The sequence below is a fragment of the Melanerpes formicivorus genome, unplaced genomic scaffold, assembly GCF_026170545.1.
Source record: "Melanerpes formicivorus ecotype bairdi unplaced genomic scaffold, bMelFor1.0.p_v2 SCAF_50, whole genome shotgun sequence".
In the NCBI taxonomy this organism is placed as follows: domain Eukaryota; kingdom Metazoa; phylum Chordata; class Aves; order Piciformes; family Picidae; genus Melanerpes; species Melanerpes formicivorus.
In genome coordinates, this window is record NW_027142402.1 from 4,141,688 (window position 1) to 4,162,563 (window position 20,876).

The 20,876-nt window shown below is 48.7% G+C and overlaps 2 protein-coding genes across 3 annotated transcripts in view; one reads left to right on the top strand and one right to left on the bottom strand.

Annotated features, from left to right (window-relative positions):
• Positions 1 to 2,706, top strand: part of ARMC2 (armadillo repeat containing 2) — a 56,086-nt gene extending 53,380 nt beyond the window's left edge. The window contains exon 20 of the mRNA XM_068160499.1: positions 2,617 to 2,706. The gene's annotated coding sequence lies outside the window, so the exon portion shown is untranslated. The remainder of the gene's footprint in view (positions 1 to 2,616) is intronic.
• Positions 1 to 20,876, bottom strand: part of SESN1 (sestrin 1) — a 69,540-nt gene that overhangs the window by 1,587 nt on the left and 47,077 nt on the right. Inside the window, exons 1-9 of one of the 2 annotated variants that reach the window (XM_068160493.1) lie at positions 15,630 to 15,731; positions 8,199 to 8,264; positions 7,133 to 7,333; positions 6,210 to 6,392; positions 4,707 to 4,949; positions 3,311 to 3,458; positions 2,487 to 2,599; positions 1,050 to 1,240; positions 431 to 575 (exon numbers count right to left, since the gene is read on the bottom strand). In XM_068160493.1, the coding sequence (XP_068016594.1) occupies positions 431 to 575; positions 1,050 to 1,240; positions 2,487 to 2,599; positions 3,311 to 3,458; positions 4,707 to 4,949; positions 6,210 to 6,392; positions 7,133 to 7,333; positions 8,199 to 8,264; positions 15,630 to 15,662 (1,323 nt within the window). In that variant the 5' untranslated portion in view covers positions 15,663 to 15,731. Of the gene's footprint in view, positions 1 to 430; positions 576 to 1,049; positions 1,241 to 2,486; positions 2,600 to 3,310; positions 3,459 to 4,706; positions 4,950 to 6,209; positions 6,393 to 7,132; positions 7,334 to 8,198; positions 8,265 to 15,629; positions 15,732 to 20,876 lie in introns of those variants that run through there. The other variant, XM_068160492.1, reaches the window with a different exon arrangement.

Here is a 20,876-nt window from a genome sequence, read left to right on the forward strand (position 1 = left end):
TAACATGAAGTAACTGCTTTGGGGCTACTTGCACTAAAAGTGACCATAGGACTGCCAAGACTTTGGGGCGAGCAAGCAGCCTGCTCTGGGCTGAGGCCAAGGCATGGATCCCCCATCAGTGCCCTGCCCCTCTGGGACACAGGCAATGCTGACAGCAGAGGCAGATGCTGCAGCAGAGCTGAAGCTGTCCCACTTGCATGTCTAACCAAGACAGGCCAGGGCTTGCCCAGTCCCTGTCAGCTGTTAGCTACCAGCCATGCAGCAGGAAATGAAAAACTATTGCAGCCTGGCAAGTCCTGATGAATGCAGTGCCTGTGAGCAGAATCCTGCTAACATCAGCCAAAGCTTACATGCCAGCTGGGTAGCTGTGGCTTAGAGCAGGGCAAACCGCTCTACAGCCCCTGTCCCTCAGCTCACACGCAGACTGTACCTTCTCAGAGTGTTCAAACTGCCTCCAGAAGCTATCATACATTCTTTTTGTGGTCTTTTCAGGAGTGCAAACCACTGTCTTGATATAAACTTTAAAGCTGCGGTCCAGCAACTGATTAATTTCACCATAGTCATAATCATCGTATCTGTGGGGGGAGGAGAAGAGAAGCACTTTCATTTTCAAGCAGCACTTCCCTCACTTGCCTTGCTTCTGAGTGCCTATGGCAAAGTAAATGCTTGTGGGAGTTGTACACACCCCCTCCCCCTCCCAAACAAACCTGTGCTTTGAAATATGTAGGTTTGCTTAATGAATAGAATGATAGAAGTGGCAGGGTTGGAGGGGACCCCAAGGATCATCCAGTTCCAAACCCCCTGCCATGGGCAGGGACACCTCACACTAGATCAGGCTGCCCAGAGTCACATCCAGCCTGGCCTTATGAGGCTTCCACCCCCTCTTTGGGCAACCTGTTCCAGTGTCTCACCACCCTCGAGGGGAAGAACTTCTTGCTAAGATTTAATCTGAATCTCCCCTCCTCTGGCTTCGCTTCACTCTGAGCAAGGAGATGAAATCCAGCACTGCCCCCTCTGCTGTGTTGAGAAGGGAAGGGGCACAAACTGACCTTATGCCAAACATACAGTGAATATAGTTCCAGATAGCTCGTCGCAGCATTGAGGTATCCACATCTTTGTGCATGGCCATGGTGTTGTAAGTCAGGTTGTAGGCAATGTGGAACTTCTCGTCAAGGAGCTGGCCCACGTCCGGGTAAAGGCGATTCACCAAGGAATAGCCATGGTCCTCCCAGGAGTAATCCTTAGAAGAAGGGGAAGAGCACAGTGGAGCACTTCAGAAATGGACTGGTGAAGACTCAGTGCTTCAGTGCAGCTTCTCTCAGAGGGAGCAGGACTGTTGTCACCTCCCAGCAGCACAGAATGTTAGGGGGACCTCGACAGATGGGCAGAGTCCAATGGGATGGCATTCAACAAGTCCAAGTGCTGAGTGCTGCACTTTGGCCACAGCAACCCCATGCAGAGCTACAGGCTGGGGTCAGAGTGGCTGAGAGCTGCCAAACAGAGAGGGACCTGGGGGTACTGATTGACAGCTGCCTGAACATGAGCCAGCAGTGTGCCCAGGTGGCCAGGAGGGCCAATGGCATCCTGGCCTGCATTAGGAATAGTGTGGCCAGCAGGAGCAGGGAGGTCATAGTGCCCCTGTACTCTGCATTGGTTAGGCCACACCTTGAGTCCTGTGTCCAGTTCTGGGCCCCTCAGTTTAAGAAGGACATTGAGACTCTTGAAGGTGTCCAGAGAAGGGCAACAAGGCTGGGGAGAGGCCTTGAGCACAGCCCTGTGAGGAGAGGCTGAGGGAGCTGGGATTGTTTAGCCTGGAGAAGAGGAGGCTCAGGGGTGACCTCATTGCCCTCTACAACTACCTGAAAGGTGGCTGTAGCCGGGAGGGGGTTGGTCTCTTCTCCCAGGCAACCAGCACCAGAACAAGAGGACACAGTCTCAAGCTGTGCCAGGGGAGGTTTAGACTCGAGGTGGGGAGAAAGTTCTTCACCGAGTGAGTCGTTCGTCATTGGGATGTGCTGCCCAGGGAGGTGGTGGAGTCACCATCACTGGAGGTGTTCAATAAAGGATTGGATGTGGCACTTGGAGCCATGGTTTAGGTGTCAGGAGGTGTTAGGTAATAGGTTGGACTTGATGATCTCTGAGGTCTTTTCCAACCTGGTTGATTCTATGCCTCAACTTCCCCCCCTTGCCCCTTGTCCAGTCACTGGGCATCACCCAGCAGAGCCTGGCTCCATCCTCTGGGCACAAACATAAATGGGGTCACTTCTCAGTCTCCTCCTCTTCAAGCTAAAGACCCTCAGCTTCCTCAGTCTCTCCTCCTAAGGAAGATGCTCCACTCCCTCCCTCATTTTTGTGGCTCTATGCTGGACTCTTTCAAGGAGTTCCCTGCTTGCTTTAAGCCTTCTCAGGGGGCAGCAAGTTACACAGCAGAGCAGTTTCCAGGTGTGCCATTTGGCAGAGATTGTGAGAGCAGCCCCCAGCCTTACCTGGACACGAAATGTGGGCACATGCATTCCATGCCTGGAGAAGTCCTTGTAACCATAGCTGGTGTCCTCAAAGTGTCGAGACACGTCTCTTGCTGGAGCTGATTCCTCATCCTCTGTTTGTTTCAAACAGAATTTGACACCATTTCAGCAAGAACAAACTGGAAGTGTTCTAGGAGAAGGCTTGCAGAAGAATGGGAGTCTCTCTGCTTTTGAAATCCACACAGCTGCACTGGAGTACCAGGGCTAAAATGCTTTGATAGAGCTCAGTGTGGCTGCAGCTCTGGTGTTTAGAAGCAGCTTGGTGAAAGCCACTCAAGATTCTCACAGATTAATGTCTTTTTCTTACTTCTTTTGTCTACCAGTCTGTCTTCACCCTGTTCCCTAAGGCTAAGGGACACTCTGCTCCCAACTCAGGGGCTCTACCAAGATGTCAAAGGAGCTTTTGGAACAGAGAACTTAATAAAACAAGAGAGACCTCTCTGATTTCCATGTCAAGCTTATTTCAGAGGGGCCTACAAACTCTGCTCTCTTATGACACTTCAATCTCTCAAGAGAGATTTTCTGTTGGAAACTTCTGTTAAACATAATAGTGGTCAGGGAGTATTATGGTGTGCTTGAGAGAAGCCACAACCTTTGCACGACTCTGCTTTTAACCGTTCCTGGAAGACTACAAGGCACCCCTGGTCTTCATCCCTTCTAAGAAAAGGTGAGGATTTGACACCTCTAATAACACTTCTGGGGTTGTTTTTTCCCCCTTTTGCAGTAGTATTTCAAGTGATTAGGAAAAAATGTCCATGAATGTGTCTGAAGCACATCTGTCCTACCTGAGGAGCACACAAACATGCTTTCTCTCTTCTCTCTCTCAAAACGCGTAGCCATCTCTTCTTGGCTGGCTTCCTCTTCATCCCTACACTCCTGCAGCTGCTTCATTTTCTCCATGAGAGCTTCAACTTCACAGACAGACTCTGTGGACTTGGAGAGGGAAAAAACAACACATTTCATGTCCAGCTAACAAGAACTGACAGTGATGGCAGAAGTTGTCAAGCCAACAAATTTGACTGCAAGTCCCTGTCCTTCATTTACATCTTTAAATGCCAATTCTTTGAGGAAGAGAGTTCTGGAGAGAGATGTGTCTCGACCCAACAGCTCACATTTAATCATCATCTTTGCTCAGTTAAATGCCTGGTAGCTGCAGCATATTTTAAGAATCAAAGCTTTCTGGAGCAAGTGGTTCTCACACTACAAGAAATTTCTCTTACTTCATCTAAATGTTTAACAACTGAAAAGAAACAAACACCCAAGGAGGTGTAACAGAAATTCTGCTAGAGGAAGTAACCACAATTTACTACCCAACTGTAATTTTCCCCCTTCTCTGCTTGCAGAGGAGAAACATATTGAAGGGAAAAAAGGAAGAGTGAGTGTAAATGCAGATTTAATGAGGCCTCAAAGGAAAGCCAGTGCTTGTTTCACAAGAGCTGGTTTAACACCACAGCACATTATTCACTCAGGATCTGGTCTGGTAAAAATCCATCAGTGCAAGGCAAAATAAAAGTTGTTGTCTTCAACTGATACAGTTCTGCCCCTATCCCCTCTGCCTTTTGCAGTTTGTTCCTCCAGCAAGCTCCACCAAACAGGATTTAAATGCCAGCCACACTACTGCAGTGAAGTCTCATAGGGAAGGGAGTTGCATGGGAAATACCCTGTGAGCACTGTTGTTAATCCAACACCTGCTTCACTCTGTGCTCTTCACTAAGCACAGATCACTGAGCAGAAGTGCTGCAGGCAGGCAGTACTTGGTTAGTGACAAAGTCAGAAAATGGTCAGTGATCTCTGTGATCCTTCACACAAAACACCTCCAGGCAACCAAGTCCAATACTGGAATCAAAGGAAGAGCCAACTTCCCTCTGCACCCATGACCAAAAGCTCTCCTGGCCCCTGCTGCTCAGGACACACATCAGAGACTAGCCAAGGCCAGAAGCCATCTCAGTTTGCCTCTATGAATGACAAGAGACCCCAAAAAAGAAACAACAGAGACTGTATCTTTTTGTCTTCCTCCAGTAACCTCCCCCAGTCAACCAGTGTCATTTCAGCTTCTCCTACACCTATCTGCTCAACTGGTAAACCCCCATCTGAATTAGGCTGCTCAATCCCAGGGAGGGGGCACCCCCCACCTATGAAGTTCTGCTGCTTTTGGAAGCGATTGCTCAGGCAGGTACTTACTGGAATAGTTGCAACTGGGCTGGCCTGAATCTCCTCCACCCCGTGGTAACCATTTGTGATGTCACATATGCAATAGTTGCTGACAGAGGGGGGCCTGAAGGTGTGACCCCCTTCACAGTCGATCTCGGGGCTGATGCCACAGCCAAAGGTGAAGGACGCAAGGGAGTGGTAGTGAGTCAGGAGAACGACTGCATGGATCAGCTCTGCCAGGGACCAGCTGTTCTCTTCAGTCTTTAGAAGTTGCTTTAAAAAGAATACAGAAGTGTTAGCTGTGTTCAGCTGGTCCCACCTTAGTTCAGTGGATCAACACACTCCTTCACCAGACAATTATTCTTCCAACATCCTAACTCTCTGCTGCCACCAGCGTGCTCAGTGTGCTGTTTCCAGGTGACCTGCCAGCCACAGACTCGTGTGGTTAAGCCACAGAGGAGATGACTTCTCTCCACTCTAGCCCTCAGCTCTTCAGTCAGCTGGGGTTTCTATTTCTCTCCATCTGGTTTGTGTGGAGGCCAGACCAACTTGCATTGAAATTTCACGCCTCTGATGAAGGTGCAACCACAACAGTCACATGCTTCTCCAGCTGCTCTTTGCAGTCTCAGGGAACCCTGGCAACTCCTTGCTGATCAGCTCAGTAAAACCTGGCATCAAGGCCAGGCTCCCTCCATCTTGTCCCTGTGGGTGGAATGTTCTACATTTGACAAGAAGCTTCAACCCCCAACTTCCCCTTTGGGCAGGAAAGTGTGGGAGGTTTGGGGCCTTCTGGCAGAGCTCGTGCCCTCCCCCACAGCCCAGCACCCTGCCTCCCAGCAGGACCTGCTGCTGCCTCTCCACCTATAGCAGACAGCCCCGAGAAAGTTCCAGCACCCACTTCCTCCTCACAAAGGGTAAAGAGCAGTGGAGTTGGTCCAGTAAGCATGGCCAGGCCCAGGGTGGGCATACCCCTGCTGTCAGAGCTGCCACTGCTGCACACACCCTTGGAGCTGGCTGACCTGGGTAGGCCTCAGAGAAGGGGGAAGCAGCAGCAGCTGCTTGGTGGCTTGTTGGTGCTGCAGTCCTGGCTAGCTTGGGCCAGTTCTCCCTGGGCTGTTCTGCCAGCCTGCTCCCTCCAGCCCTGCCTGAAAACTAAGCAGCAGCAGAGACAAAAATGTAATGACTGATGTTCTGCAAAACCTCTGGCAGCATCCCAGAAACGCTCAGGGGGTGCTGGCTCCTCAGAGCACAAAACTTAAGGAAAAGCCCATCTGAGCACACAGTCATGGCACCAACACTTCTGAGATGACAGCTGTGAAGTGTCACTGTGCTGGGCATGGAAGCTGTGCATCATTTCTGAGCAGTTAATACCATGTTAGCTTTACAGGGGCACAAGCAATGAAACATCATCAGTGTCAGAGTGACAGAACACTGACAGGAGGTCAGCAAGGCAGAACATCCCTCACCCTAAGAAGCTGTGAGAGCATTACTGAAACCTCAGGGCATATTCCCATCACTCCAGGAAGGGTTTACCTCAATATGTTCCTTGGTGATGAGCCAGGGTCGGTGAGCCAACATTTTGTTCAGTTCTCCTAGATTCTGCAGCTTTTGAGGTGCACTTTCCAGACCATTCAACCATTTAGGGTCTCCACCGACATGAAGGAAGTCATTCACATGGAGGTTAACCAGATAAGAGCACTGATGTCGTGCTGCAGCCTAGAAAACACAATTGTGATACAGAAAACAATGACAGTAAGTCAGAGCGTCAGGAAAAATGCCATAAGTCATCATTTCCTCAAAATGCTCAAGACTAAGGCTTGCACTGATCAAAGGCTGAAGTGAAAGAATGAAGAGATGAACACATCAGGCTGTTTTGGTTCTTGTTCTCGTAACTGTGGCTACTCTGGCTACAGGTGCAACGTGCTTATGTCCAGGGAGAAATGCAGGCATGGATTCATTGCCTATCCTGAAGCAAATAATCCATTCTGCAGTCCTGTCCCCTGGGGAAGAAGCAAGGCTGCTGTGAGGTCAGCCCCCAGAAGCAAAAACAAAGGGAGGTTTTTGGAATGAACACAGCAAGAGAGACTAAGGGCAGACCAGAGATGATGAAATCAGCCACTTCTGGCAGAAAACCTGCTTGGAATTCAGACATTCAGAAAGGGATGATGGGACAGAGCGAGTTGGAGGGAGGTGTAATTGACAGGAGACACACAAACAAGCCCAGGTTTCTGAGCTGCTAAGGAAACAGAACAAACCATTGTCTTACTTTACAACAGACCTTTCCCCCCGAAGCTATGAAGCACTGGTCTCACAAAACAATTTGTGAAGCAGACAGACAAACCCCCTCTGCTCCTGAGGAAATGCCCTTCCAACTACAAACTGCCACCCAGAGCATTAAGTGCTGCTGCAGAAGCCCCGAGGCTGCTGCTGCCAGCAGCTCCCCGCTCCAGCATTACCATGATGCCGATGTAGTGCCGGTAGTGCAGCGGGAGCGGACCATCCATCTGCAGCAGATAGTGCTGAGTCTTCAGAAAGCTTTCAAGATACTGTGGGTGGAAAACCATCACCAAGGTGACGTTGTCCAGCCGGCCCAGCGCAGCAAAGGAGTCAGCAAACAGCGTGTGCATCACGGCGTCCTCGTTTCCCACCTGAATGGTCTGGTTGGACAGAGAGAGCAGTGAGGGAAACAGTAAATACCTCTATCAGCACAGCACTGAGGGCAAGGATAAATCTGCTGATGGCACCGCAAGCAAAACCCCTTCAGCATCTCTCCTTTAGAAGATCACAGATGGCTACATCAGCAAAAGAAGATTCTTCTTGGTTTTGCTCTATGCTTTCCCACTGACTTCTCATTTTTATCTGTCTTGAATGCCTTACTTCCATGTCTTACTTTCTTGAATGCCCCAAACTGAATGTAGTTTGTTGTAAAAACACAGAGCTAGCTGAATCATCATTTTTACTAAGGCAAAAACAAATAAAAAGGGAAAGAAGTAAAAACCCATCTAAGATGATGAGAGAAAACTAAAAGGAAATTGAAATTTAAGGCTCTAAAATGCCTGGAAAACCACAGGCATATTACTAACCTCTCCTCTGCTCCAAATTCTCTCACCAGACAGGCAAGAGAGAAGCACCAGAAATGCTCAGCCACAGCACTGTGAAGCTTCTCAGATTATTCGGAGCAGTAGAAGCAGCTGAAGAAAAAGCAACCCCAGAGCAGGGGGCAGGTGCCTTGTGGACCAGTAGGAAATTACATCCCGATGCTCACAAGGCAACAGACACTCTTAGAGCACACAGGATTGAGTTTCCCCTTATGCTAGACAGCAGCACAGGAGGAGTCAGAACTCTTCCCAAGCTTCCCAGGGCTCTCCCTGCTTTGGCACGCTAGAACGGTAGCCAAAGCCTCCCCAGGACTGAATGTGATCACAACTGAAAATGTTTTGCAGTTCAGCAGCTGTCCTGAAACCAAAAGAGTGTTCCTTAAAAGCATAAAGTTCACTGTGTACTGGAAAAACACTACCACACCTCCTTCTCGGGGATGAATCTGCTTGGTCCGTGTCCCAGTGGTCTAGGAATTCTTATTCCCAGTTCCTAGAAAAGAAAATTACACCAGCTCAGCATTTAGTTAGGAACAGCTTTTTAGCTGTGGTTGCAGGAAACAGTTCTCCCTTCAGCGCTGGGCTTATTTGGGTACTCATTGTACTCTCACAACCCAGCTACTTCTACTAGGACCATTTGTACAAATGCAAATCGTTTTTTGACAGGAGTGCTTTATAATTAGCCACCCTTGTTTACAGCCCCGCGCCCGCCCCAGCCACCAGGGGCTCAACAACAAAGGCCCTGCCAGCCACCCAGAGCACACACCAATGGATGTGCACACACACACACATGCACTCTGTGACCTGCTTCACAAGAAACTCCTGCACAGAGCACATTTTGGCAGGGTGTCCAGGACAAGGAGTTCAGTACAGGGCCGGCTGCTGTGCGGTTGTGCCACTGATACAAACCGAGACTGCTCTGCCTGTGCACATCCGCAGCGCCCTGTGCATCTGTCAGGAAGTGAAACAGCTGTAACCCTAATCAGATTGCTTTTTCCCCAGCCTCAAAGAGCCCTTAGACTGCTGAAAGTACCTGATCTACATTGGCATTTGCTTGCTTTTAGAGATAGGATAAAAAGCTACTCCGCTTGGGAAGGAGGGGACACTGCTCAGTCACTGCCTCGCAGGTGAGAGGGAGGTTGGAGCCCCCTGCAGAAGGTCCCTGCTTGCCTCTGCCCCCAGCTAGATGCAGATTTCTGCCAGGCCTATGGCACCCTTTGTGCAGACAAGGAGCAAAAGACTCAGGTGCATTTGTGCCCTGCCTGTTAAACCATTCCCTTTGGGAGGGTAGGAGCCATGGCTCCAGCATGTGGCACGCAGCAGCTCTCCCAGAAGGCACAGCAAGGTCCACAGGGCATGTACCAAAGACAGACATCTCCTCACATATTCATACCTCCCCACTGCTACAGAGCCCCACTCCACCTGCACAGCACTCTAGATATTAGCAGGAAATTCTTTACAGTAAGAGTGGTGAGACACTGGAAATAGGTTGCCCAGGGAGATCACAGACGTCCCCTCCCTGGAGGTGTTCAAGGCCAGGTTGGATGAGGCCTTGAGCAACCTGGGCTAGTAGGAGGTGTCCCTGCCCACAGCAGGGGGCTTGCAACTTGATCATCTTCAAGGTCCCTTCCAACCCAAACCATCCTATGAATCTGTGATTGCTCCCAGGCCAGTGGCATGGCTTCCCCAGGAAAGACAGGAGCCTTGGCACCTGAAGCAGCTCTCAAGGGGCAGCTGATGGCATGGTGCTCCTACTGATGGAGACCTGGGACTGAAGCTGTGGCTGGAGCTGACTGCTGAACACTGGGCTATAACCAAGTAGGCCTTTACTTGTTCCCCTCTCCTCTGGTCATCTTTTAAAGCACATCCATTACATCTCTTCCATGGCCTGAACCACTCATTTTCTGATGATACCGACCCCATCCAGCTTCTCAGCTGAGTTCAGATGAACACAAACATTTCAGGCTGCGCAGAGCAGAGGGACACCTTCAGCTGTTTAAAGCCTTGTAAGCAAACAAAGCCCCTAAAAGCTACCTGCCAAGTGCAGTTTTTAACTTTGCTCCATTTCCCCCACCTTGACAAAGGCTGTAACAAACAAGCAGGACTGGCCACACTCACTACTGCTCTTTTTCTGCCTGTGGCTGAGGTTTCTGTTTGCACGAGTTCATCGTACGAGAAGCAGTTTTATTAATCAGTTACCCTCCCCTGAACTTTCCCCAAAGACTAAAAACCAGCTTCAGAGAGCCAGAAACAACCAGCTAAAGTCAGAACTACCAAGCCAGACTGACAGTCTCCTTAAATCCTAAGTCCTTTCTCAAGTGTTACTCAGGTAAAGCGAGATCAAAGGGCAGCTCTTCCTACCACTCTGCTCACATTTTCCCTGGGACAGCCAAGTTTGTGATCTAACTGTTGCCTGCTGAGGATCCCAACATTCACCAACAGACTCTACCTGTCAGCCAAGTCTCTGGCAACCCCACTGTAAGAATTAAATTTGTATCTTAAAAACTTCCTCTCTCCTCAGAGCTCCAGCACAGCTGCTTATCTCAGCTGCAACTACACTAGCAAATTAAGAGAAGCATCTTGCAGCCGAGTGACAGCAAGGAGAAGCAGCCTGCATGCATCATTTAACTCAGCAGATGTCTGCAGTTGTCAGCCAGCTCATGCACTCCAAGAGAAACACCTTAATTCTTGAACAACCACGTTTCAGAACAGTGACAGGAAGAAGAAAACCCAACAAAACCAAACACCCAAGATTTGAGACACTGAGACCAGCAGGCTGCTAACAAATTCTGCCTCCCAATCTGGAATACATCCCTAGCAATACACCACAGTTTTTAGAGCATGCAGAGACCAACCTGCTGTCATTACACTGCATGTAACAGGCTACTCCAGCTAAGTAACCAAACCCTCTACAAAGTGACTTTGAGGTTCTTGGGGGGATTGTGTTAAGTCAGGAGAGAAAGCATCCCCCTGAAACCATGGCAGCAGCCTATGCTCTGAGCAGCCTGGGTTCAAGTCTCTAGCAGAGATGTTGTAAAGGATTTGCCAAGATGAGTCTCCATTTCCCACCTGTAATATCAGGGCAAATGTGTTTCTTCCAGAGGGTGCTGAGAACAGAAATAAGCTCAAGGTGCTCTGTTAGCACATCTATAAGAGCTGTAAGAATTCTGGCACATTAGAATGCTATTCTTCAGCTACAAGCTAGGGCAGACCTTTCCAAAACTGGGCTCCCCTTCTTTTCAGCAGCAGCATTTAATCAAGTTCTCTTAGAACATGCAGGCAGCTCTGGGTGCTACCAGTATCCCAACATTCCAAATCTTATAGAGAGAACACATTAGTGATTCTCAAAACAGTCCCAGAACACCTTCCTTTCCTTTTGAACATAGTTCTGTGCTCCATGATGCCCTTCACTAAGCCTCCACCTTCCAAATACACTCAAGCAGCACTGCTCTCCAGCATTCCCTCTCAAAGGCAAGACCTGCATCCTAACCAGGCACGTATCTCTCCTGCACCCTTCCTCTCCAAGCGCCTGAAGCACTGACAAACACTTGGCAAAGCAGCCAGGGCTAGGATGAGCAGCAGTTGCAAGCAACCAATATTTACTTTGGTTATTACAAAAGTATAAGCAACTTTCATGTGATTCCAGACCATCAAGTTGCACACCAAAGTCACCTACCTAGCACCTTATTTTCTGCATCCAACTTCTCCTGGCTTCTTTCCTCCTGTTTATTAACCTTGCCACACCACTTCCATTCAGTCGAGAAACTCTGCAGCCAAGACAGCCAAATACAGCTCCAAGCTCAGCAGAAAGCCAACCACAACTGAGTCTTTAGGTGCAAATAATACATAACAATAATAATAATGATGCAGCTGAGGCACCCTGTCTTCAAAGCCAGAGCATAAAACTCAGTTGGACTGCAAAGCTAAGCACTGAGGATGGAACAGATTTCACTGTCAGCACCCAGGAGCTTACAGCTGATGGAGGGAGGTGAGACTCACCATACAGCAATCCACTCCAGTACTCGCCTTCCACCAGTTGCCCCTTGATACAGAGGCAAAACTTTAGCCACATAAATGCTGCATTGCTATGCTGTGAGAGACCACCTCAGAAAGCACAGGAAAGCCTCCTCTTTCCCCTTATGTAACCTGTATTTCAGCACAGCCACAGTTGTTATTTCCATGGAAATAGGTTCATCAGATAGTTACCATTCCTGGATCTGCATGTCCCTCATCACTGCTGTACCTTGAGCACCTCATCCCCTGTATTTCACTCATGCACTACTCCTGTGAGGCAGGGCAAAGCTATTCTCTCCCATTCAGGTAAAGAACTGAGGAAGAGCAGCACTACATAGCTAAGAGGCTGCTACGGAAGACTGGCAGCCTGACCTGAGATCTCTCCTGTCACGGGCTAATGCCTTAGCCATCAGACTGTGTGCCTTTTAAGAGGCTTTTCAGCCAGGAAATGTGTTTTATGCAAATTAACACATAGAAACAGCTCTCCAGAGCTGAGACAGAAGAGCTAACGAGACAAGTTTGCAGAGTTAATTATACCCTTCCCAGTTAGCATTCTCTCACCAGCCTGGCCCATTTAGGACATCCAACTACACAACAAGGACTAGACCCAAAATCTGTACTGCATGCACAGAGGTATTCAGAGAAGACCACTCTAAAAGCTCAGACACAAACTCACTCTGCTTAAGGCTTTTCCTGTATTTTGGGGCTGCCAATCAAGCTCACCTTTAGGTAGCTTTTTTAAGCCTCTTGAGAAGAGCAACATTCCTATTCAAGTTACAGAAAAGCTCAAGCTGGAAAACCGAGCTGCAAATACTTGAAGTACAACACTCATCTCTGCTAGTAACAGAACATCACTGCTTTGGTTCTGAACCTCTTTAAAATGTAAGTGAAAGAATAAAATAATTTCTAAACAGACATCCCCTTATCTGAAATGCCACCTAGAAACACCACAGCAGACTTAAGTTGCAAGCCAAATGCAAGGGCTCTAGAACAGGAGCAGCTACCTACCCTTAGCTACAACTCATGCTCCAGAGCATGTTTAAAAATGCATCTTCAGATCCCTGTTCCTCCCCCACTACTGACTCCTGGCAGCTACAGCTCTGCCTCTTATCACAAAACCTCTCCCAAAACTCAATTACAGTTTTGCCAGATGACTACAGGGACTGCTACCAAAGTGTTTATCTTCAGCCATGGGAGATTCATGAGCTGAGCACTAGGTCTGAACCACAATCTTCAGACTGCTTCCCTGGTGTTAGCACTGAGTCATTTTGCTCCCCACAAGTACAGTCAGTCCCCATAGCAAGTGCTGTATCTCCCAGAGAGATTTATTTACACACTAACTCAAGCCTCCTCTAAATGACTAAAAGAACATCGTATCAGACAGGCAAGGTGAAAATGTCGTCATCTGTTTGTTTCACAAAGCCACATTTGGACTCATATCTTCACCTGGATCATCTGTGTGCTGGTTAAGCACCAAACACTGCTAGATTCCAACAGAACTGTATGAACACCACAACTGGCAATGCAATATAAAACACTCTAAAAGGAAAGAGCCAGAGGAGGGAAATGAGTCTGAGGTGACCTTTTTGGGCAATGACATTTTCCTAGACAACCAGTGATCACTGGGAGTACATTCCTACCCACATTTAGGGTGAAGAGAGACACAAGGAGCCGTGGGTTAAAAACTCTTCAACACAATCTCCTAGCAGAGTGAACCCCCACAAGGTGCCAGTGCTGAAAATCCAATTTAATATAGCATGGTATGCAGTTGAAGTTGACACTAGAAATACTTTATATGTTCAGAGGATGCCACAAAGCATCCAAATGTCCAAGCAGCTTGCCCTGCACTTCCAAAACAGACTTTGAGACTTGCCAGTTTAAGAGGCCTGGTGCTGGTGCTGCTGCTTCAGTCACCATCTCCGATTCCTGCTTCCCCTTTAAGGCCAGGAACAGCACAATCTCACTGGTGGTGACACTGCCAGGCTAGAAATTTGGAGTTCCCTTGTTTAGGATCTTAGGGACAATGACTGGCACAACTGGCCTCACAGAGCAAGTTATTTATCACCAAGCTGATACAGACTCAGCTTCAAACCAGTCTTTTCAGTTCTGCTAACTGCAGGAGCTACTGGGGAGTTCTTATCAGATAAGTAGCTTTTTGGAAAGTGGTCTAAGGAACAAAGATCAGTGACTAAATATGACTCTCTTCCTGCAAATATTGCAAGAAAAAAAGCCCACAAATCCTACACCTGTTCTAAATGTGGGGCTAGGCAGAACGGGCAGGTGTTCCCAATTCACTAATTTACCTAATCCAAAAGCAGCTGCAACCGTTGTGCCACTCTCAAACAAACAAACCAACCACGATTCCCATTAAAATGGCAGAGAAATCGTCATGTACTCCACATTTTTGCACTGGTTTCCATCTCAGACTGTCACTCAGCTGAAGCACCAGACATGTCTGCACTTGCCTGGATCTAAAGAACTGAGAACATGTCCTTCCCCTCTGCTACAAAGCACTTTGTTCCACAGACCTGCTGCTCCTCAGCGGGATTAGAGCACGGCAAACACTGAGCCGTTTCTACTTCACAGAACATTTATTCATTCATTCCTCTCGTGTGCATTTAAATCCTTTCATTATTTTTCATCACCAGTTAAGTGCACTGTCTCTGAATCCCTCAAAGTCCTCTGAAAGATCAGATTCCTAAAACATCTCCAACTGGTTTATGCGATTTGATTCAAGACAAAAATCGAGGCAAGCGCTTGCCCAAGGTCACACACCCCTGCTCACAAAGCTCAGACTCCTCAGTCTCAAGCTCGAACACTTCTCCACTGGACCAAGTAGTCAGAGCAGGTCCAGCTGGAGTCCTCTCAAGGCACCGAAGCGCTACCCATTCTTCCTCGGCAGTAATAACTCTTCCTGAAGTGGTTTGGTGACACAACTGCCGAGAGCCCACAACCCAATTTACTTTTGATATGAGCTCACTGAAACCCAGAGGCTGAATTTCAATGATCAGCACCTGGTTTCTCAATATGCCACCGCCTCACGTGTGCAGCAACACAAAAACCATCGGAGGGCAGAGGATCTGGAAGGCACGTCTGCAATTTCCATCCTGTAAACACTGTTTAAGGTCCAATAAATCAGAAGGAAGCAAGTTCAAATGTGACAGTTACCGTTTGCATGATGTGGACTGCACTGCTGGGTTATGTCAAGGCAAAGCTATTTGTATATCCAAGAGGTATTAGATATGAACACACCAGGGAAGAAAGAAACCGGAATAGATTCTGTGGCAACCTGCAGCAGTCTGAGGATTTAAAATTCCCTTCACCAGAAAAATCTTAATGCACTGACACTGAGAAACTTGCAAGAGAGATCCAAAGCAGCATTTTAATTCCTCTCCAGAGGAATGCCTTCGGCTTCATTGTTTACAATTACACCCAGGCTCCTTCTCTGCCAGGCACACAAGACCAGCCTCTCTCTTTCAAAAGGATCGTTCGAGTCCGTGCAAACCCAGAAGAAATACCAGGGGCAAAAACTACCTGGATGAGCAAAAAGCCCAGCAGAGACACCCCACGGCGCGCACACACACCAGCGCGACCAGGCAGGGACCAGGTGGCAAGAGGGAGGCTGCCGACAGCATCTGCAGTGCCACTGTCGGCAGGGACTAGATATCCCCTCGAGCTAGGAGGGACCTGCTAATCCCTCAAAGTTCCCCCCCAGCAGCTCTGAACAACGCCTTTAAGGGGTCGAGCGAGCGGCCCGCAAGCTCCTGCCTCCCGGGTCCCCTCCCCACCTCCCAGCGGGTTTGTTTTGCTCCCCCGGGAGGCTCCCCCCGTCCCGTCGCGGTACCTGGTGCTGGGGGCCCGGCCTCGCCACCCTCATGCCAGCGCTGCGGGGCTGGGGCCGCGGCCGCCGCTCTCCCTTGGCAGCCCCGGGGCGGCTCTGCCGCACCGCTCGCGCCGCGGGGCGGGGCCCCTGCGCGGCCCGCCCTCCCCCCTTGCGCGCGGCCCTCCCCGCGGGCGGAGCGCGGAGCGGGGCCGGAGGACAGCTGCTCGCCGCCGCCCCGCTCCCGCGCCCCGCTGCCTGCCGCCGGCCGGGAGCGCTGAGGGATGCCCGCAACGGGGGGAGAAGCGGCAGCAGCCTCTGCCGCGGCCAAGCCTCGGCGTGGGGCCGTCCAGCCCGGGGCAAGTGTTCCCCCAGGCCCCCCACATCCACCCCGCTCCTCCCGACCCGGCAAGAGCCCTTCTCCCCCGAGCCCAAGCCTGTGCTGCTCCACTTCCCCCCAGCGCAGAGGAGCCGTTTGGACACCACTTGTCGCTTTCTCATTATTATATTCCCCCCCGCCGTGCTCCTTCTGCACGAGTGTCTACCTTTTCTTTAAGCAACAAGCTAATTATGGCTTTTAAACTGAGAAATCGCAGGAGGTTAACATTTTGTAGATCCTTGTGTGACTAAGTCTGCTGCTGCAGCAATCTGGCCTCCTGCCTATTCCCAAGATCATAACAGTCCTGGGCAAACATATGTTTTGCAATCACATCAGCAAAACACTCAGCCTTTGTTTGCGGCAGGCTGTATTGCTCTCCTCGACCCCCCAGGGCTAGAAACTCTGCCAGATGCCTTCCTTACATCTCCCACCTCTTTTGGTCTGGGATTTTATGGCATCAATTATTTCAAAAGAAACAAGTCCCTGAGCTGGCCAACCATAATTTTATGATTAGTTTTCTTTTGTCTTCCACAGCAATCTAGGATTTATAAAGCTAAATGCTGTCAGATTGTTTCCCTTTAGGTATTTTGGGATTAAAATAAAATATGACAGACCCCAAGGAATAAACTTCTACTGCAATTTTGATGGGAGGAGGCCAGGCCAAGGCCAGCTCTGAATTCCCCAACATCCTCATTTTGGGAAGGAAGGTTTCTGTCTATAGTCCAGGCTGCTTGTTTTGAGTCCTACCAAGCTATCTACCGACCAAGCAGGGGAATTCCACCACACTGAACTTTACACTTCTGTTAAATGTAAAACTAAAGGCTGCAAGGCTGTTTCCAGGCTGCTCCTGCTGTGGGTGTGCAAATCTTGCAGGAGACACTGAGGACAGTGCTGCCAGGGAAATGCAGCAACACCGCTCAGGACAGCAGCTCTGCACATTTATAATGCTAAAGCTTTAAGGTTTCCTGTCCTTCCCACATCCCAAATACCACCACCACCTCCTCTCTGGGCAATGCAGCTGACTGTGGGAAGCCAAGGGATACTCCTTTTCTGAAGGTTTAGTAGAAGTTGTAAGGTGAGATTATTGAGAGATACCCAGGCAGGAGACCTGGGGCCATGGCTTTAAGCTGGTTGAGTTTCTCCAGAAGTGTGCTTCCTACCTACTTGCACTTCATAAAACCCTCAACAGAAGCATGGAGAAAGAAGAATGCAACACTGGCAAGACAGGTCACATTTTGTGAGCCAATAAAATAAACTAATGAAAAACACTGTTTAATTCCCACTGGCTATTTCCTTACTTCAGGCCAAAACATAACAAGAAGAGAAGGAATGGGCTCCTCTTGCAACACAGGCAAAGGACTGGCTTGTGCTGAGAAAAAAATACTCTTGCAAGAGAGTAATTACCTGAAAGCTGAAATGCAGGAAGATAGCTCACCATCAGAAGTCTTCCTGCATGGCAGATGAAAGGTCATCCCCATCAGTGAACTGGTAACACCCTCCATAGAAAAGGGGGCAGGGGAGAAAATGAAGGGAAAAAACAAGAAAAGAGGGGAAAACAGGGAAAAGAAGAGGTGGGAGGCAGCAGTCCCACAGTTCCCTGAAGGGTTTTCACCCCCTGCAGTCCATTGCCCTGCTTGGACACTGGTGGGGAAGCCTGCTGATGGTAACTTTTGTTCCTATACAGAGAACTTTGGCAGACAGATTTCATGATTTTTTTTTCCTGATATTGTCCAAGGGAAATTCTCTCTCATTAAAGAACCAGAAGCAGAAGGTAGGAAATTATACCATGTTCTTTGCTTTCTGTGTCAGGATAGATGAAGGCAGTGACAGCGTGTCAGAAAAAAAAGCAGGCACAAAGGGGAAGAGGAAGTAGCAGAGCTGTAGCAAACAAGTAATAATGGTCTTAAAAGCTCTCCCATATGGCCTGAGTACACAAGCTCTGCTCAGGCCCCAGGTATGGCTCTGCCTTAGCAGCATCTCATCCCCCCAGCCTGCTGCATGTGCTTTCCCCACCCCAGCCCTCACACAAGTTATTTCCAAAGCACAACTCTCCCAAGTGAAAGAACACCTGAGCCTGAGCCAGCGCTCATCGAGCCAGCAGGGCGCAACAGGAGACCCAAGCGATTTCCATTTGGAGACCAGTAGGGCAGGCTGCAAGAGCAGCTTCAGGAGGAAGTGTGGAGCACAGCACAAAGCTGGTTTGGGTACTGAGCAGTGCAGAAGCCAGCAGAGCCTGGGGACACAGGGACAGCTCTATAGCCCAGTTTGCATAACTTGAGCATTCCCCCTGGGGGAACACAACAGCATGTTTGACCATGTAAGCAAACAGATCAAGTGAAATGCTCACCAAGGAAAACAACAACAACAAATGTTTAACATGAAAATATGGAGAGATAGCAGGTTTCTTTTCACCTAGAAAGAGTGTATGACAGACACACAAGGAGCCACCCAAAGCAAACATCACCTAGATCATGAAGACAGCACTCCTGCACAGCAAGCACTTCCATAAAAGCTGCTTGCTTGCAAAGGAGGTCAGCATTGAGCATCTGTGCGCCCTGGGTTAAGTCATCAGAAATGCAATTGTTCCTTATTGCTACAGTTAAATAAATGTCCTGATGAGGCTAAAAGGGGACCAATCAGTGGCAATGTGAAAAGCCTGATCCTGCAAATCCATGTGTCAGCACTTTGCTGCTGTAACTTGGAACAGTTCCACCGCAGTCCAATGGGGCAACTTTTTTTTGAGTCAAGTTCAGCACAAACAGATGACTCTGAAGAACTGGCAAACCAAATTCTTTCCACAGAAAAGCTATCCAAGCAGGAGCACTCCAAGGGCCTGTTACTGCAATGCCCTCACACAAAATTAACGTCTCAGAGGATGACCAAACAATTCTTTCCCAGGAGCACTCAAGTAAAACTAGATAATTCTCTGGGGGCCTGAGACACTCGATGTTGTATTAGATCTTAGGACTGGATTTCTCTCTCTTGCAGTTTCATAAAGTAGCACCAGCTGTGGCAAGACCTAGCAAGCTTAGCAGAACGGCTGTCAATATCAGCATTCACCTCCCAGCCTCTTTAACCCAGCTGAGAGAGCTCACAGCTGCATGATGTCTCCCATCGGCAGCTACACCAGCTGAGGAGGTCTCTGCACTACCCTGGGTGTCACTGCTCTCTGAGGGGTCAGGTCTCTCTCCTAAAACCTGCCCACTCAGCTGCTGCAAACAGAACTCAGTACTGCCAGAGCCATTGGAGGACTCTTCTGGGGTGAGGGTGGCTGTTTTGTTTGGTTTTCTTCCCGTTTTAGCTCATTTTGACACAGAGGCATTACACACAACGACCAGATCTCGGGTGATGCAACTCCTAGTGAAGCAGAAGCAGCAATACGAGCACAGGGGCAAGAATCTCTTCAACCAGAACGGCTCAAACAGCTCCACCTAATCTGGAGCCTTAATGAAGTCACCAGGTGCTTCAGCAATGACTAAGCAGCCCCACACTGGCCACTTCCCTGTGGATTCCCCTCACTCCTTGCTGCCCACAGCTATTACCTTTTTCCTAAGAAATTTCAAATCTCTTCCATTTCTTCACCACAGGTTTGCTGTTTCTAAGGCAGCAGCAATCTTTGCCATGATAACACAATGGGAGGCACAGCAATGGAATCATTCATTACAGTGAGGAACGAATTTAAATGGAAACAGAGGAACATGTCACCCTAGCATGCAAGCCAAGAAGAAAGGGTCAGTATTTCAGAGCATTCTTCCTGATCTAACCTTAACAATCTGATCTGTCAGTCTCCACAAAGCTCACTCTGTTATGACAATCACTACCTCATTCTAGGGAGGAGGGTAAACTCCATTCTTTGTACAACCAAATTCTTGCTGTGTGTGTCAAAGAGGACTGGCCCTTCAGAGTGCCATGGCACCTGACAGCTGTATAATAAATCATAACAAACCTGAGGTGTTTAGAAGAACGGAGGGCTGACAACTGGCCACATCAGGAAATAAGTTTAGAGCAACATACAGCAGCTTTCCTTTTGCAGTCTTCAGGATTGCAAGGCTGGCTATGACCAAACATGTCTGTGCTTCAAACCTTATCCATTCCTGAAATGCTAACTTTTCTAGCTCTTTCTTACACACTGCTGTCTTAATGGCCACACATTCAGCTTTTATAGGGCTTGCAAGTAATCCAGGGCTTTTGATAACCCACTGTAGCCCCCCCAAAATCTTCTTTCTTAAAGCTGCAAAGGGCTGTGAAATTCAGCTGTTACACCTGAGCTGTCCTCACAGCTGACTGACTTCCATTCACCTTATCTGGCTCTATCTTTCCACAGACTACCTGGTTTGTCACTCATGGTTCTTATTGCCCCTAAACAGTCATTCATGGAATCAGTGAGGTTGGAAAAGACCTCAGAGATCATCAAGTCCAACCTGTCACCCAACACCTCATGACCAACTAAACCATGGCTTCAAGTGCCACGTCCAATCCCTTTTTAAACACCTCCAGGGATGGTGACTCCACCACCTCCCTGGGCAGCTTGCCCCCACCTCTAAACCACAAGTTGTTTTGGTCTATTCATTCCCCAAAGCTCATCCAAATTTGACATTCCCTTCTGCACTTACTAGGTAGCAGAAGTACAAAGTTTCATTCAGGGAGCTAAAAGAAGTTGAGAACCTGAGATTATTCATGCCTTGGCAAGGACATGAAAAACAGATTTATAGTTTCTAGGACTACTACAAATAGATTAAAGATGCATATCTAAAGCTTAGTAGATTGAAAGAATGTCTTAACAGATCACTCTTCCCCCTTTTTATGAGGGCACACAGCTCCTCCTGGGTTAATAAGCAGCAGCTGAACAATAGAGGTTGTTTGTCTGGCTTGCTGTCAAAACCCAGTATCAG